We start from the raw sequence: 19,818 nt of genomic DNA on the forward strand, positions 1-19,818 counted from the left end.
TGACTTGCATATAAACACTTCAAATAAAATAAAATAATAAAAGAAACTCAGAGTTCGGTTTCTTCTTTATTACATTCCCATAACAGAAATAAAGAACTAAACATTGATTACTATACATAACATTTCCATTGTAAATTGGGCCAGTGTTGGATAGTGTGGGGTACTTTGGAGTGACCTACCTGCATCTGTATCCCCCAACTCTGACTCCCTTCCCAAATCTAAAGCAACACCTTGTGACTTTAGATTGAGATCTCTGTTTGGCAGCTTAGTTTGTGCACACCTAAACTGGGCTATTTACTTCTGGCTGTCAAAAACTGTATAAAAAGGAGGTTAAGAGCTGCTATGTTAATGTTCTGTTGTTCAAGGCAAAACACATGATACATATTTCTTATTTCTCTCAATTAATTTCTGTCAGGCCGCCCGTGTAACAGTTTTGGTAGAGCTCTATTATTAATATGACTTTGTTTTCCTCTCGAGGTCCGGACTGTGGCAGTGGTATACAAGCAAACCCCTATTTTGTTGTACACTAATTTGTTGACAACTAAAATATAACTGGCATGGCAGTCCTTTTTTATGTACAGTCATCTGCTCCAAAATGTCTGTTGTTTTCTAAGGATGTATCTCATTTAGTTTTGAATCGTGTAGAATACAAGAAGATCTCAAACAATGGTTAAAGTTACTGTTGTGTGTTGTTTTCTTTTGTTGTGTTTTTTTAATGTAAGTGAAACTGCTTTCGATATTCAGTTATTGTCTTTATGTCAGGAGAGGATCCTTGTAAGAAGAAACAAGATGTAATGTACTACGCAAATGCAGTGTTGACTTTTTCCCCACAGTTCTTTGATGTGATACCAACCAGCGAGAAACCATTAGGAGACCAGGATTGGTACCATGGTGCAATCCCAAGAATAGAAGCTCAGGAGCTGTTGAAGCAACAGGGAGACTTTTTGGTCCGAGAAAGCCATGGCAAACCGGGTGAATATGTCCTCTCTGTTTTTTCAGAGGGACAGCGAAGACACTTTATCATACAGTACGCAGATGTAAGTAATGGACAAGATACAAGGAGGTGCATGATCAGAATAATAATGTTTTTATATTTCTGTATTATTGTGTTTTATGGAAATAATTGAAATGGTATCATTGTCAACCATGCAGTGTTAAAAAAGTGTTAAAAAGTTCACAATAAATTGACAATTAGCTGAACTGGACTGGAACATTTTATAGCGCTGGGGAATCACCCTGGATTACATCAACCACGACTCCTTAAAACAAGGTGGTTGATGGAATCCAGAGGCTTGCCAAACAAAGGCAGATTAGTCCTAAAGACACTTTTACTGAGGTACAGAAATATCAAAGCTTTGTTAATTTTTATTATAAAAAAACTTCTGCACAATAAACATGTATCTGGAAAACACATTAGGCCAGTGTTGATGTCGTAAGAACACCAGTACAGCTGTATTATACCATCTGTATCATCATAGTCATTGTTTTTGCAGAGGCACTGGCCTGGAGGTATTATACAACCTCAAAGAGTTCAATAGTTTAATATCCATCAAAAACATGTTGACAGTGCTTTGAAAGTCGTACATAATGTCAAGAGTTTGTACACAAACACATTAACACACACACACAAAAAAAAAATGTTAAGCAAACATACATTTTCTATTTTGATCACAAAAATAAATACAATTCAGAAAAAGTTGCATATAAAATTAGGAAGGTATTATTTACAGGTGTTTGCTAAATACAGGTGAACCATAATACAGTTGAATCTTACCATGGATAACTTTTATGAATCAGGCCCTTAAACTTTGATCGCTTGACTTTTACAATTACTGAAATGCTGCCGTCACTAAAGTTACTGAGGCCCAAAGCACTGTGGGAAGAGTATGACCTCATTCCATTAGTCGCTTGTATGCATTGGCAGTAGAGAATAGGTCAGTATTGCTACAGAATATGCTTTATATTAGCACTTCAGTTGTAAACATGCTGGCCAGTAAATACAAGCTTTACCTAGAACAACAAAAGGCTGTAACAGAAATACTGTGTTGATAGTAAAGCTTGTAATGTTTAAAAAAACATGGGTGTTGTTCAAATATATTAAATACGTAACCCATTATAAATGTTTGATAACTCTGATCTTGATATATAATGACCCATTCATTGGAATTCTTCCTTTGTTCTACAATGAAACCCCACAAATGTTACTTCTGGCTGATCCGTTGTTGTTTTGCAACTGAAAATATCTTTTTTTTCTTATCAATGTTAAACAGTTTTTTTTTTTTTCTATACTCAAATTCCTCAGAATCAGTATCGATTTGAAGGCACTGGCTTTCCAACGATTCCTCAGCTCATAGAACATCATTACACAACAAAGCAAGTTATTACAAAGAAGTCGGGCGTGGTGCTACTGAATCCTGTTGTCAAGGTATGGTAGTAGATTATTTGATGTCAAAAGCAACATTCAACAACTAATTTGTACATTACTTGAGCGGTGTACTATTAGAGTATATGGTTCAAGAACTGTAGATGAGCCTCCAACACAATTAAAAATACACTACCCTCCAACAAGTGAATTCATGTAGAAGCACTGGATGCTTTATTCCTCTTTGTACCTCTTGCATATTAAATACCTTGATACAGTGAACCTTAAGAGATAATAGTCTCCTATAGTAAGCTTAGTGTAGGCTGTTTGCAGCGATGCCCCTTGACCCTCTGATAAACTTCCCAGTAATTGTGGTTGATATGGTTTGTTTTTTTGGTTTTCATTTTACAGTGAGCACTGATATGATTAACTGTAGGTGTTTGCAGGAGACAGAATGTCTAAAGTATTGGACTACAAGTTCCTTGCATTGTTATTGGATGAACTCACCCAATCAGAGGGCTGAACCAAAATTCCTAATTCAGTATGGGTTTGTAGTGAACCTCTGGTCTGTGGCAGCGGATCAAAACAACCTCAAATAGTATTAGAAAATATCATTATTCATATCCCCCTGCTGTTTAAACTAAATAGACCTCAGTGTTATGCTTTGCATGTTGACGCTTGGTAGAGGTTTCCTTAAAATATTTATCAAAACAAGTGGGTCATACTTGGCAGGCATATCCAACCTCCAACCTGAATTTATAAATACCCTCCACCAATATTGTTTCTTGTGATTAGAATATAAAACCCTACTGTCGACTCTGGCTCTCTCAATCAATGTGTTTAAAACCCCTGTAGAAGGTCCTGCAGTAACAGCATTTTTTATTTGTTGTTATTGTTTGTGCTTTGTTCTCTCTTTTCTTTTTAGAAAGTCACAGGTCTTTTTTTCCATTGCAAATCAAGCAACTGCTGGCATCGGCACGAACAGTTCAGTGAAAGTCATTGCATGCTTACATTTGAGTTTATTTGGGCTTGAACCTGCTTATTATCTTAACCACAATTATTGTAACATGTATTTTTTTTTATTTATTTGATGTTGCAGAAACCCTAACATTTTGTATATGTAGTGTTATTGGCATCTGATAATCTCTGTAAATGTAAAATATGTATTCATCCAGATTAATTTAGAAATTTCATTTCTAATTCTAACTGAATAAGTAGTGACTTTGAGCTTGCCTTTTGGTATGTGTTAAACTTTTGTTGGAAAATTGTCCCTGGTGGACTGGTTGGTTTAGTTTTGTACTACAGATGACATATCTCATGGTATACCGGTTTCATGGTAAACCGCGTATAAACTGCCATGGTTTTGAAGCCGCAACCATTTTTCTATACCATGATTACCGAGTTCACGGTATCGGCACGTTTTTTTATTCACCGTTTGTCCAGCGGTGAGCCACACTGGCGTTTTGGAGTTTTGTTTGTTTGTTTCCCTGATAATTTTAGTTTATGAATGAGCAAGTCAGTGATGCAGCAACTGTTGCAGCCAATTGCCGTGCGGGTGCTGGCATTTAGCATTTCAACCAATTGGCACTAAGCAATACTACGGCAGCATGTGTATAAACTCTAGGATTACAGTACAGCATAAACTCCGGGTGAGATTTTGTGCAAACAGCAGATCCCTCCAAGAAAATAGTTTGAACAATAATTTGAAGAAAGTTTAGTAATGCATGGTTTTTATTTATTTCACGCCTCATTAATGCAGTGGTTTCATTTGCATGGTAGTTTCTATACTATCATTTTATAAATTTTGTGATGTGTATAGAATACGTTTTAATTCAAGCTGCGTAATTTGTCCCAGTGCTAAACAAAACAATGGTGTTGCATGTTCGGTTTTGCCAAGATCGTACCGTATTGCTACTGCATCATAAAGAAAATACACCTGCATAGTACCTATCTACCACAGAATATATTCTTAAAAAATCACGTGAGAGAAGTGGCTTATGAACAGTAAGTACACAGCTTCATTATTATGTATATTATTTAAGTAAGCTGCCAAAAACAATACTGAAGCTGTGAGACAATACTTTCTACACTGCTTTGTTACATATCAGAATTGAAGATCGATAATTAGATATTTAGAGTTCAATAAAACTACTGTACAGTTCTTCTAAAATGTATTGTCAGTATGGTCCAGCAGTGAATTCATTTAATTTGTGAGTTATTGAGCCATAACATAACAAGAGAGCTATGCATATTAAAATGATCTTTCAGGGATCAGTACCCCTTACTAATGCATTTTCACTACCTAGCATCCAGTCGTGAAAGCGTTTTGCCACGGCTACTCTTAAGAAGATATAGCATTGTGAGGTTTTCCCTACAACCATAGACAAGATACCTCTTTTAGTGGTTTGGGAATCGGCAGAATTCTCAGAAGTTGAGGATATTCTAATTTGGAGTCCTGAGAAGCCGGGATTTATGGGGTCCATCCAGATTTGAGTGCTGGACTGAGTAGGTTTTTGCAGAACTGTTTCTTTATTGATGCCAGCCAATCTGCATTGCCTTGGTCTGTGTCTTCTGACAAGTCTTCAGTGCAGGAACTATACTTCCAAGTGGCACCAGATTTCTATGTCTCTAGCCCAGAAATGTTCAGTGTCAGCGCCAGCCGCTCTGTTTCCCATCTGTGTTTTGCAAACTGCAGGAGAATTGTATGAGGGGCTTGACTCTGCTCCTTACATCCTTGCAAAAATCATTATGACAGCGTTTAGCTTTTTGCTAAGTGCATGATGGCTACTATCCACACTACGCTATGGCCTCCAGACACATTGGCCTAGAATCATCCAGGACCCTGACCGTTTACTGATACCAGTACCATCACTGGCACCAGAGCTTTTACTGCCTTTTCCATTTCATATGTCAGTCCATCGCTGTGGACAAATGAGTCCTCACAAGAGATTGTGCCCCTGAATTCTTCACAAAGCATTGCTGGAGTCTCACTGCAGGTCTTTTTTGGCTATGACAATTCTCATCTCTTTCTTCACATTGTAGGCACTGATGCAGTTTTACTCCTGAAGTGGGTTTCAGAATTTCAGAAGTATAGTTTCTGCGGCATTTGCAGACTTCATAGCTGAAGCGTTGGTCTCTTTTATAATGTACTAGCTGAAGTACCCAGCGTTGCCTGGGGAAATTCAATATTTCATGCATGACAATTTGGGGAACGGTAGCCTCATGGTTTCCTATAAGTTACCGATCTTGGGTGTCGCACAATACACTCGGACCCCTTTCCCTTTTTTTTAACAATTTTTTGGTTTTTGCCATTTTTAAATTTTTTTACATTTTTGTTTTTTTTTCATTTATTTTTTAGTTTTTTGGGGTTTCTTCAATTTGAGATACATGGCTATTGTAGTGATCCAGCAATGGGCTTACTAAATAAAGTACCCCGGGGGTCAATATTTTGGATCCAAACATAGCCCTCGACCTTCCCCTGGATGAAAGAGGAGGCCATGCAAAGATTGGTTGCACTGGCTCCTGCGGGGTCCGAATGCATAAAGGAACAGACAGACAGACAAACGTTCTTTATATATTACAATTTTAACATATGCCTGTAACCTATCAGCTGTTGACAACATGAAGGTCTATTACACTTCCCTGCTTAATAAAATGTCTGTATCACATGTGTTACATTTCTAGTACAACATACTTGACTTTTGAGCCACACAATTCAAATTACTGCTTGAAAAGTTCCAAGAAACTAATGATGACTAAAGAGATTATCCGCTTATTTTAGTCTTTTTTTCACATTTATATGTATGTATTACCTTAGGATGAAACTGAACCTGAAACTGAACAATGTATTATTGATGCAGTAACTGGAGTATAAAAAAACCTACATCCCGAGGGCTTTAATAACGAATTACCATCTCAGGCACAGCTAATAAACTTCAACTTCAATACTTTGACCTTTCGTTGGTGATGCAAAGGAATTCACATACAGTACAAGTTATAATGGTAGAAAAAAAAAAAAACACACTGTTGATTTATTTTAATAGATGATCAGACATTAGAATTGGATTGTAGTCTTGTGTGTGTCATACAGCAGTGTATCCAGATCCCGCTCCTTCTTGCAGCTATGCTGATGACCTGATTTGAAATTAATGGCTACGGTGGGAACAGAAAATGAGCATTGTTGCAGGAGGAAGCATGATCTGGATACACTGTGAAGCTCTTTCTTCTGGCAACTGAAGCTTGAGAAACATGTTCATTCCATAGCTACTGATGTGTGAATAAATATAACAGAACAGTTAGGATTACCGTGTATTAAATATGTATAACTGTACGATACTGACAACACCGGATACAGTAAATGTGTTTCTTCTAAACACCGCTAGTGTTTTGTAACCTTTTAAGCAAGCAGAGCAGTCAACCTGTCGGAATAGGACCCAGACCACAGGCACCATTTTAATGTTACTCCAAGGATGAGACGCTTTGTGAAGATGGCTTACATGGTTTACATGTCATTTAGATGCAGTTTAAGGAACGTGGCAATGCTGTAACACAGAAAGCAGAGCACTGCAATGCTGTGTCTGATATAAACATGATTTACTTCGACTTTTGAGCCTGCAGAAGTTTTCTGTCAGTTTACTGAGAGAAGAGAAAGTTATGATTGCCAAAAGCATTTCAGTCTGAAATAGCAATAAGTCATGTGTTGTAGTTGAAAGTCATTTATTTTTATTCACAATCTCAGAGGAGAAACTGCTCTGTGTTCCACAGGTTATTATTAGTGTGTCAACAGGCGTTGCTTTCCTCTTCCATATCATCCTGGAGATGCGAGTAGTGCGCTGATACACAAACAGAAAGCAATTTCATACATATTGGAAGCATTTTTTTCTTCTGTAATGGCACACTTAAATGAGACTGAAAGGCAAAAAATATATTGATGTGGCCAGACTAAAATATCTACTGTAGTTAAAGATTCAGGCTTTTAAAACAAGGTCCTACTTGTGTATTTCTGGTAGATGACCATATTAGGAGATAGCCTTGAATGTGAGTGTTTTGGAATGTTGCTGCTGGGCTGAAGACAGACCTACCTCGGTGCAGTAAACAAACATTTTCACACAAAATCTTTACAAAATAAGAGAAATGGCGACATGGAAGGCACAAGGACCTATTTTCCAATAAATATATATTTGTTTTTTTGTGTTTATGTTGCCCTGGTTGCCACCTTGCTGGATATTCAAGCCACGGTGCACATGATCAGGGTGCCTGGGATGAAGAATTTTTTTATTTATTTATTTTATTTTTTTAAAGTGTCCCTTTTGTATATGTGGCCATAATTTGTCCAATTTTTTTCTTCCATATTCCCTACATGTTGAAGTTTCATTTTGCACTGTCAGATATGAGCTATTTCTAAAAAGCATCCCATCTTTTTCTCTGTTTTTTGTTATCTATATTGAACAGGGTGAGTTTCAGACTATTTCACTTTTTTTAATGAAAGCCTAGTGTGTGCACATTCATTTAATGTGTGACATGTACCTGTAATCTCTTATAGTTAAAGAGTCATAGCTACAAATCTAACAACAGTAAAAAAAACAGACGACAATAGCTTGGACCCTTAACCTGTAGTTTTACAGCAGATCTAATTCAGCCCCTGCTTTTCTTCCTGAAGGCTTTGAATAGAGAGAAATAGCTATTTCATTACCTCTACAAGTAGGAGGCATGCTAAGGCTGTTACAGAAATTTCTCACAAACCCTCTGAGATGAAAATCGCTATTGGAAGGCGCAAGGAGATAAAGATCTTGAAGCAGTTTCATATTAGAAAATGTTATAAAATGTAATGTACTGTATGGCTATTGTAGCTGGTGATTTTAAAAATACATTATATATATATATATATATATATATATATATATATATATATATATATATATATATATATATATATATATATATATATATATATATATATATTGGGGTACAGCATACCCCTAAACTGTGTTTCCTGTTAATATTTTGTTGTTTTTGTGCAGGGAATATTTTTCTGTCTATCCCATTTAAAGGGAAGATTCAGATTTTATCAGCCTTGACCTTTTGTCTCCTTCTCTGTCTCACGCTTTCTTTGGCACACCATACCTTCTGAACACGTTGGAATCTAAAGCTGTTTTCAGCGAGACCCCCTTTATTGCCAGTTCCAGGTCCTCTTGATTTCTGAACCTTAATCATTTCTTCCTTGCGCCTACCAAGCAGTTAAAAAAAAAAAAAAAAAAGGGGGGGGGGGGGGGGCTACTTGCGTGAGCCACAATAACCTGTGGCTTTTCAGTTGCATGGCCCTGACTAAAATCTGTTAGTCCAGCTGTGTCTACTCACTGGACATTGTGAATGGAGTACAATAGTAGTGTGAATTTGTGTAATGTATAATATGGATAAACATATTGGTCCAGAAAAAAATCCAGCGACAGTATTTATGTGAGCAGAAACTGTACTAAATGCCCTTTCTTGGCCAAAATGTATAATACAACACATAGAGCACTGTGTTTGCAAATGACAGAATGTTAATCGATTTTAGAAAGGTGATCAAAGATTTAACATCAAAATAACTTCAAAGTGCAGTCATTGTCACTGAGTGTGTTGATTTATTATTATTATTTTGTTATGAAATGTTATTAAAATACTGAATGCCTTTTATAAAATGAATCATCCTTTTCTTAATCCCAAACTAAAATAAGAGAAAAAAAAATAGTGAAACCAAACTGCTACATGTTATGTAAGGCAATGAACTGAAAGTGAATTGTGACAAGCCATGCTTTTATTTGGATTTGTTGCTTCCATTTAATATAAAAAAATCGAGTTACTCAAAAGGTACATACAAAATAAAATGAATTGACTCATTTTGTAATGTCATGGTTATTTGATTTAAAAATACATAGACTATTGATACAAAATATGGTATATGTAATTAAATAACATTTGGACTGTAATTTAGCTGCTGTAAGATTTTTGTAGAAAGAACCATGTTTGTATTTGAGTCAAACCAGCAAAACCTTTTTGTAATATGACAGTATCAGAAAAAAATAACGCCTTGGGTCCATTTATAAATATGGCATTTCATCGTCAGTACAGTTGGTCTTTTTTGTTGTTGCTGATTGTTAACAGAAGGTAAGCTAGTGGAGGAGAAGGCATTTTGAGCAAAGCTCCTTTTACTGTAAATGCACTGAGCAGTAGGTGTCCTATTATTTTTGCCTTTGTTCCTTCCAGTGCTGCTTTATTGGCTGATTTTATGGGCTGATTTCTACATTTTACAGAAAAGGTTGCAATTATAGACCAAATGCTGTGGCACCATGCATTTTCTCTACAGGATTGCTTTCACGGCTTGCCCTACTTTTTTATTTATTTTTATAACTGCTTGACTGAATCAAGTACTGTTTGACTGTTTGTTTATATATATATATATATATATATATATATATATATATATATATATATATATATATATATATATATACAGTACTGTGCAAAAGTTTTAGGCAGGTGTGAAAAAATGCTGTAAAGTAAGAATGCTTTCAAAAATAGACATGTTAATAGATTATATTTATCAATTAACTAAATGCAAAGTGAGTGAACAGAAGAAAAATCTAAATCAAATCAAATTGATGCTGTTTTGAAGGCAAAGGGTGGTCACACCAAATATTGATTTGATGTAGATTTTTCTTCTGTTCATTCACTTTGCATTTTATTAATTAATAAATATAAACTATTAACATGTCTATTTTTGAAAGCATTCTTACTTTACAGCATTTTTTCACACCTGCCTAAAACTTTTGCACAGTACTGTGTGTGTATATATATATATATATATATATATATATATATATATATATATATATATATATACACACACACACAAAGCACTGTCATGTGTTCTCATTTGTAAGTTCCAAATACAAAATCACAAAACCAATATCTAGTCTCTGCTTGAGAGAGACCGATGAATGAATGATGTGGGATTGCAAGTTATAGCTATCAATCTGTCCCTCACTTTAAGTACTAAAATACATGGCAAAATAAATTAACATAAGTGTCAATTGATACTAAGCATGTTTATGTTCCTGAGCTGTACATCTGGTGCATCTACCCTTGACCTGCTTTGAAGATCAAGATTTTTATTGGCATGAAATAATAATAAAAAACAAATCCCATTCTTCAAAAATGTGTTTGTAGTGTTATGTCCCACCGCCTTGAAGAATATGAATACAAAGTAGCTGTGCTTTTAGAGATGTAGTCAAATTAGTGTTGATTGTTTGTGTTTAATGATGCCATGGCATGACATAAAGGAGAACCAGTCACAGTGTTCTTAAAACTGCAATGTTGTATCAGAAGTGATATTTCGTAAATATCCCACATATCGAGGCATCAACTTTAGAATGTGTATTGCTGTTTTGTTTTTTTTGACCGATTTGATTGCCCCTCATTCCTGTAATAGGTTGGAAAAAATTGAGTACTACTAAAAGCTTTTTTTGTATTTTTGCCTTGATGATAGTGGATTCTTCTTTAGTGCTCACTACCATTTTCTTTTTTGAAAAGGTGCAGCAGAGTTGTGAATTGTATCAAAAACACAGTCACAAACTGGTGAACCATTCACAGAAATGTCTTTATTATTCATAATATAAATACTTCTGAGCCCTTTGTAAAATAAGATATATACATATTGTGGCAAACGGGTAAGCTTGCCACTTTCAGGGACCCTTTCCCTGTCTTGAGTGTAAAAGAAGTAATCACACAACTGATGAGGTGTAAACAGGACGGTGCCTGTATATTTATTTACATGCAAAACAAAAACAAACAAAAGCCTAACTTCTCCAAGGAGTGCTTGCTAAACTTTACCCAAGTTCTAACTACAACTAGACAGCTCAGCCGTTTATCCAGCAACCAAAACCAATAATTTACAAGAATGAAACACATCCCTTTCCAGGTCTGAACCACACAGGCCTCGTCTCAGACCTTAGCCTTAACACAGACCCTGACACACCTTACAGACCTGCTTAAATACACCTGCCTTGATTACTAGCAGGTGTGCTTAATTACATTAATACAGTAAACAACACTTTGTCAAAACACACATTTTCCCAGTGTGCAGGGCCTCTGCCCTGTCACTATATGGGCAGCAGTGTGGAGTAGTGGTTAGGGCTCTGGGCTCTGGACTCTTGACCGGAGGGTTGTGGGTTCAATCCCAAGTGGGGGACACTGCTGCTGTACCCTTGAGCAAGGTACTTTACCTAGATTTCTCCAGTAAAAACTCAACTGTATAAATGGGGAATTGTATGTAAAAATAATGTGATATCTTGTATATTATAAAAGGCTTAGACAACTTTGGAAAGGGGTCACGATTGTAGCTTCATTTGAAAAGCAGTATTTCATAAAATACATTTCGTATGTTACAAAAGTTTATGCTACGTCCAGTTTTCAATAAGATGTTTTATTACAGTCTTTGTCATGTGTTACAATGATTGGACCCCATTTCTGAAGAATCTCCCATTCCTTCCTTGTCAGGAGTAGTGGTCTTATTGCTGTAAAAAAAAGGATCACACTGTCATGTAGAAATGTGATTGCAAGGCTAGAGATCATTTCCAGCTCCATAAAGGAAAACTCAATTTTCTAAGTATGATACAGAAAATGAGAAGCCTTAGCTGTCATTATGAGCTGCCTCATTGCTTTCTATGTAATAGACCTGCTGAGCTATCTGTTGGAACTTAGCTGCCTCCAAATTGACAACAGAACGGAGGCTTACGATTTACAGCGAGCGAGACGATGAGAGATGCCTGAAGATGGAATGCCTGGTGAAAGTAAAAGATATGCACTGCAGTAGACCTGGAAGAAGACAAACCATTCCTAATCCTCTGTGTTGAGTAATAGTACATTATGGGGCTCTGTTTAACTGTAACAGATGATAAACACATTTTATTACCAAGAAGCAGCTTGGTTGTAATGAGAAGTCTTTCTAGTTCTGATAACATGGTGTTATACAACAATAAACGTAGGCCTAATAATTTGATCTAAATTGTCACTTCCCCTTTAATACATACACTGTGACACAAAAAGACAAGACCTATTGTGCGCAGGCAAATGAGGCTATTGGTAACTAATCTAGGTTTCTTAAACAATTAAAAGGACATTCCTTGTATTCCCTGACGCCTCAGAGAGCTGCAGGTTTCTTGTTGGCAATTCTGGAACAAACTTCAAATACAGTGATTTTGATGTGACTTTCAGTAGGTTTGATAACATTTTAAAATGCAAAATAGTATCCTGATTCCTGAGAACAGTTCATCCCAGTGCTCTCATTTACAATCATTTGAAAAACCTGGACACAAGGTTAAAGGGGACCTACTTATGCATATACAGTATATTTATGGAACAATATCATGATGATGTTTAAAGCATTGTAATGGCTGCGCTATTGAAGGCTATGTCGTGTTTTTGTTTTGTTTTGTTAAATTATAAATTCATGTAAAATTGAATAAGAACTATTGTAACCATTGCAATACCTAATACAGTGCATTTTGTAATAGTTATAATGTGTCTTAGTTATTATTGGTGAACTCTGATAAATTCAACTTAATTTATACTTCTTTTAGTCATCGTTTTTGGTCTCCGTCCCTATTGAAATTTTTTTTGAGAAAGCAGTTTTCAGTTACAGTACTGCTAGACAAAGACCAACCACGTATCTGCAGGCTGAGCCCCACTATTCCATCCTCTTGAGTTTCATAGTTGTGCTGTACAGACAGTTGGAGTACAGACAGTTGATGAAAGTATAGGCCTAGGTCTCTGCTTCCCATTTAACCTGTGAGTAGTTTGAAAGTGCAGTTGAGGCCTCCAGTGATTAGCAGTTGCTCTTCCTTTTTTAAGTCAATTTGAGTAGCAGAGGCATAGTAAATTGTACAGCATGTGTCTGCTCTGTTGAAGCTTATCCTATCTCTGAAGGAGTCTGTCTTAGATGTATTTCAATCCAAGAGAGATATTCTGTAAAGCCTCCAACAAAACTGAATCAAAAAGAACATTTAGAGTAAATACCAAGACTACTTTATGAATCGTTCAGCAGAAAACTGTTTTTTGCAGTGTCAGGCAGCAGAACCTTGTCTTCACTGGACATTTTAAAACCCAATACTGTACAGTATGTGTAGTGTGTTTTTTTTCAGAATAGTCTTTTTTAAATGTTCTATATTTTGCTGTTGCAGTACATCTCAGTAAGACTAAATGCTGACTACTCCAGTATTGAATGTTATTTGACCATGCAAGTGCTTGTTGTTTTCCCCTTCAGAGAGGTGGTTTACTTCATCAGTACAACCTTGTAAACATAATTCCAAGATGTCTTAAGTCGGAGAATTGTAGGGTTGTTTTATCAAGTCAATTTTTGAATGACGTGTGTGTGTTTTTACGCTTCGGTTTGAATGCCCCCACGCAAACCTATAGCTGAATGTACAACTTTCACCATTAATTTCCGGTTTTTAATAACCATGCGCAAATAATGCCTGAGGGGAAATATCGCGGCTCATGTGAATAGAATAAACTGACTAGAAGTAGTTGCTCTGTGCATTGAATGATTCAGACAATTGCTTGCATCATCAATAATGAAGGCTCATTTTACAGATTGTATTTCACCAGTCAATAAATCCATTGACTGCACTTCTTAATTCTTTAGTGTGACTGTGAGCTGTGCTCTACCTTTGTATTTTAAGCATGCCTAATTGTAAACATAATATATCTACCTGATGTTAATAATGCCTGTAATTTCACCCCTGCCTAAGTTGTCAGAATCCTATATATATATATATATATATATGATAGATAGATATATATATATATAAACACAATTTTTTTGTTTTGTTTTTCTTGTTACAGGATAAAAAATGGGTTCTCAATCATGAAGATGTAACACTTGCAGAGTTACTGGGCAAAGTATGTATTCAAGTCTTTATTTAAAAAAATGTTAACTAATTTCAATTATTCTATTGCCATAGTTGTACAATTGACAAAGTATTTCAAGGAGTGATTTAAATGTTTTTCTTACCTTTCATTAGCATATCAGCAATCTCAAAGAAAGCATAGCATACTACAGAAGCATAGAAAGTGGGTGTAAGACTCTGAAACACAGAGTAAGTGTCCTTAAATAAATAAAATAATAGTAATTCACTTGAATCAAGGCAAATATAAAATGAATGACTTCATACCGTGGAGAGGAGTCACTAATGAGAGGTAAGAAAATGTGTTTTAAATAGTTGGTTGCCTCTTTTAGCATTCTCCTGCAGAACACCTCAGACAAAATGCATTGATATTACAATGCTGTACATATTTACACATTAAAGTCTTGGATATGAAGAAAGAAATATACCTGTAGCAATAGCAAGTGCAGTTTTTTGCCAACTTATTTTGTGTTCAGTAAAGGATAGCTTGCAATTATGCACAATTATTTTAACAAACTTTTCAGACACGTAGTGTTATGTGTACTATGAAAGAAAATAATGTGCGCTACCTCACCACGTAACCCTGCCCAAGGTGCTCAGGACGAGCTTAGCAATTCTTTGTTGTACAGTATGCAGTTCCAATTTTTAACAAACCTGTTAATGTGTTTGTTTTTACTTTTGTGTTTATATAGGATTTAAAGGAAAGCCTTAACAATATGAACAATGTGTATGCTATGGCCAAACATTTTGCATCACCTAGAATTTTAACATTAAGAAATAATAATAATAATAATAATAATAATAATAATAATAATAATAATAATAATAATAATACAATATAAAATAAATAAATAAACTGTATTTGATCTTTTAATAACAGAAACTACAAAAATGAAAATAAGTTTAACGGAAGCCATAATAGTAGTACTGTATTTCATACATTTTTCAATTTTTTACATTTTCAGTTTAAGTATATGTGCAACTATAAAGCAGTATGTAATTCAATGTTAATGTAACATAATGCAAAACTTTTGGCCATAGCTGTATGCTATTCCACAGTGCAAAAATGAATTGGTTAATATGCAAGCAGATATGCAATACTTACAGGTATTTGTTTGTTTGCTTTTAAGGGTAATTTTGGAGAAGTATTCAAAGGAACATTGAGAGACAAAACTCAAGTTGCTGTAAAAACATGTAAAGAAGATCTACCACAGGAGCTAAAAATAAAATTCTTATCAGAAGCAAGGTGAGTTTATATTATATGTGGGTGAACGCTGCATGCATACTGTACATACACAAATAATTACTTCACAATGATCATTTCATTTTTATAATAAAATCATTGGTACAGATAATGAAACAGACGTTCATGTGAAAACCTAGCCCCATTATTCATTTTTAAGGAATATGTATGTCTAATTTGCAGTTGAGAGAGAGGGTTGGCTGTCGCTCTCTTTTATTGCTTTTGTTGTTGTTTTTAGTACCCTGTTTTTCATTTTTGTAACAGTGGATTATCATAACAAAGCTATCCACAGTCTAAGAAAAACTTGTCAAATTCACTAAGATAACAAAATAAAAGTAAAAATATTTTTAGGGAAATTCACAAATCACATACAAAACTACACTTCCACTGTTCTCTCTTTTAAATTGTATTCCAAATATATCACACAGTAACAGTCCCTTGACACCTGTGGCTTATTATGTTTCTTATGTTTGAATTAATTTTACAGATTGAACGTAATTGTGAGTTAATGATAATTCAGAGAGTGGGATTTCTTTTTTGAAAATTAATTATCTGCTCCTTGTCTTTAAACAGGATACTTAAGCAATACGATCACCCAAATATTGTGAAGTTAATAGGAGTCTGCACACAAAGACAGCCTATTTACATTGTAATGGAACTTGTTCCAGGTAAGGATCTACAATATGTTTACTGTGTGCACTTAGAAAGATAATGTGGTCTGAAACAAACAAAGAATCATTCAGCACAGCGTATACAGTAAAAACAAAGAATTATTCAGCACAGCCCATACAGTAAAAACAAAGAATCAATAAGCACAGCGTATACAGTAAAAACAAAGAATCATTTAGCACAGCCCATACAGTAAAAACAAATAATCATTCAGCACAGCGTATACAGTAAAAACAAAGAATCATTCAGCACAGCCCATACAGTAAAAACAAAGAATCATTCAGCACAGCGTATACAGTAAAAACAAAGAATCATTTAGCACAGCGTATACGATAAAAACAAAGAATCATTCAGCACAGCGTATACGATAAAAACAAAGAATCATTCAGCACAGCCCATACAGTAAAAACAAAGAATCATTCAGCACAGCGTATACAGTAAAAACAAAGAATCATTCAGCACAGCGTATACAGTAAAAACAAAGAATCATTCAGCACAGCCCATATGATAAAACAATGAATCATTCAGCACAGCCCATACAGTAAAAACAAAGAATCATTCAGCACAGCCCATATGATAAAACAAAGAATCATTCATCACAGCCCATACAGTAAAAACAAAGAATCATTCAGCACAGCCCATATGATAAAACAAAGAATCATTCAGCACTGCCCATACAGTAAAAACAAAGAATCATTCAGCACAGCCCATACGATAAAAACAAAGAATCATTCAGCACAGCCCATATGATAAAACAAAGAATCATTCAGCACTGCCCATACAGTAAAAACAAAGAATCATTCAGCACAGCCCATACAATAAAACAAAGAATCATTCATCATAGCCCGTACGATAAAAACAAAGAATCATTCAGCACAGCCCGTACGATAAAAACAAAGAATCATTCAGCACAGCGTATACAGTAAAAACAAAGAATCATTCAGCACAGCCCATACGATAAAAACAAAGAATCATTCAGCACAGCGTATACAGTAAAAACAAAGAATCATTCAGCACAGCGTATACAGTAAAAACAAAGAATCATTCAGCACAGCGTATACAGTAAAAACAAAGAATCATTCATCACAGCCCATACAGTAAAAACAAAGAATCATTCAGCACAGCCCATACGATAAAAACAAAGAATCATTCAGCACAGCCCATATGATAAAACAAAGAATCATTCAGCACAGCCCATACAGTAAAAACAAAGAATCATTCAGCACAGCCCATACAGTAAAAACAAAGAATCATTCAGCACAGCCCATACAATAAAAACAAAGAATCATTCAGCACAGCCCATATGATAAAACAAAGAATCATTCAGCACAGCCCATACAATAAAACAAAGAATCATTCAGCACAGCGTATACAGTAAAAACTAAATGATAATGTGTAGCTGACATTTGATTTTGAATGTGCTGTTGTATGACTTTAAAAAAGCCTAAATGCTTTTAAGCTATTAATCATCCTTTTTTTATTTGTGACCAAACTAAACACAGTTCAGACAGGATTGTTGTTTATTTTATTTTGCCATGTTAACTGAAGACTACAGGAACATTAATCTGTCAAAAATGTGGAGTTGTTTTCTAAATGCTTCCAATTACATAGTTTTTATAGGTTGTTGGTCCACAATGCAGGGTCAGTATTGATGTATTTATGGGAGCGAATGAGGCATGCAATTGCACTTCAGTAAGACACACAGCTCCCAGGAGGCTGTGCTAAAACCTTAACCATCTGCAGTATGGTCTTCATGTTAGAGGTCAAACATAAAGCTCCCACTACAATACCTTAGCTGCCCCGTCTTTAATGGTGTCCACTCTTTGTTAGGAAACACAGTTGCCTAATGCAAAATTGAGATTGCCAGTACTATACCATTTTTGTTTTGTATTGCATGCTGTAGTTATGTGCATGTAGTAAAGTCACAAAATACATTAAACTAAATAAAATACAATCAGATTGAAAATTAATAAATTGGTTAGATTGCAATCCGAGTAGTTTATTGGACCATAACAGGACTGCTGAGCAGACCTGTGGTCAATTATAATTACAATTACAAACACAATTGTTTGCTGAAATTGCAATTACAATGCTATTGTGTTCAATTACAATTAGTTACAATTATGCTGCAGTGATTACAGTTACACTAAAATGTAACTACACACATTAACATGTGTTTATTCCAAATAAGGAAGCAATAATCACAGGTACAAATACAGAAACATACAATATAACATACATTAAAAAAAATAAATAAATAAAAAAGTGTGCTAAGGTTCAATTACAATTACATTGACCCCAGGTCTGCTGCCTAGATCACCATCAAGCAAAATAAAATTACTGCTTTAATATTTAATGTGAACTACTGCACCTGGGTGACAGCTCTGTGGTTTCAGTTTGGGAAGCATGCCACTATGCCATGCAGGGATATATTTTCTGTATGATGTACAGACAGTAACAGTGACACGTTAGGCGATTTTGAACTCTGCAGTATTGCTGGAATAGTCAAGACTAGCAAAGACCACATTTTTTACATACTCTTTTTAGAAAGCTGTGCAAGAAGGAAATCACTTGATACTATTTTTATAACTTTGTCTCATTAGCGTATCTTTTGAAATTGATACAGTGAGAGTGAAATAATTGTTCAAATCGTGTTTAGGACTAGTATGTATTCATTTTTATTGGTGGTGGTGTTGTTCTTTTCAATGTGACTTACACAAGACTTAATTGAATGTACCACCCATCGTTTTAGTAAAAGGCACAGCAGCTACCCTTGGGGAGAAGAGGCTGTTAGTTCTGAATTTCTTCAGCAAATGTAGTCTGTTATGCCCAGACGTGATGAATTAATTAGTGCGATTAAAATAGATAATTAGCATTTTTCTTTCAAGGACAAAGGAAAGCTGTTCTCGATGTAGCTGTTGTTAAGCAGGTGTTTACTCACTGAGAGCAGTCATTAATTGACATTCCAGTAGGATCTGAATAACAGTGACACACAGTGCTACCTGGGTGGATAAAACATGCAGAGGATTCAGTCAGTCAATCCGTGTTATTTGTATGTAGCACCTTTCCTGTAAAACATCTCAAAGCACTGTACATAGCATAAAATACATCAGCAATTGTTAATGCATTTACATCAGATACATTAAAAAGATACATTAGATACATTAGCAACTACTTCTTAGTCGTTTATCTCGTTTGTACGTTCTGCTTGTAAATGAAAAATGAAGGCTTGGCCAATTTAAAAGCCTGTTTAGTTGTTTCACAGAAAAAATAAGTAAATTAAATCAATTTTACTATTAACGCGTTTCTCAGTTGTGATTGAGTTAACCAAATGGCTTAACAGGTATCAATTTAATTCTTAAAGGTGAGTGTAAAATTTGGGGTAAAACACAGAAAATCAGGAGCCCTAGGTGTATCCAGGTTTAGTTCAGTTGACAATGGAGTGGGTTGGTCCCATTAAGCATGTAAATTATCAGCTGTGCACCTATAGACATAAACATGCAATTGACTAATTCCATTAACCCAGAGGTTACAGTATGCACTGTAACGAAAATGTCAGTCCTTAAAACAGCCATTTATAGTGTATCATCCCTAGCTAT

The 19,818-nt window shown here is 35.2% G+C and overlaps 1 protein-coding gene across 2 annotated transcripts in view; it reads left to right on the forward strand.

Annotated features, from left to right (window-relative positions):
* The window catches only part of LOC117973179 (tyrosine-protein kinase Fer-like), a 96,719-nt gene that overhangs the window by 46,710 nt on the left and 30,191 nt on the right, over positions 1-19,818 (forward strand). For both annotated transcript variants that reach the window (XM_059021219.1, XM_059021225.1), the window contains 5 exons: positions 834-1,037; positions 2,303-2,425; positions 14,246-14,302; positions 15,438-15,553; positions 16,124-16,218. In XM_059021219.1, the coding sequence (XP_058877202.1) occupies positions 834-1,037; positions 2,303-2,425; positions 14,246-14,302; positions 15,438-15,553; positions 16,124-16,218 (595 nt within the window). The remainder of the gene's footprint in view (positions 1-833; positions 1,038-2,302; positions 2,426-14,245; positions 14,303-15,437; positions 15,554-16,123; positions 16,219-19,818) is intronic.

Source organism: Acipenser ruthenus, chromosome 1, assembly GCF_902713425.1.
Source record: "Acipenser ruthenus chromosome 1, fAciRut3.2 maternal haplotype, whole genome shotgun sequence".
Classification (NCBI taxonomy): Eukaryota; Metazoa; Chordata; class Actinopteri; order Acipenseriformes; family Acipenseridae; genus Acipenser; species Acipenser ruthenus.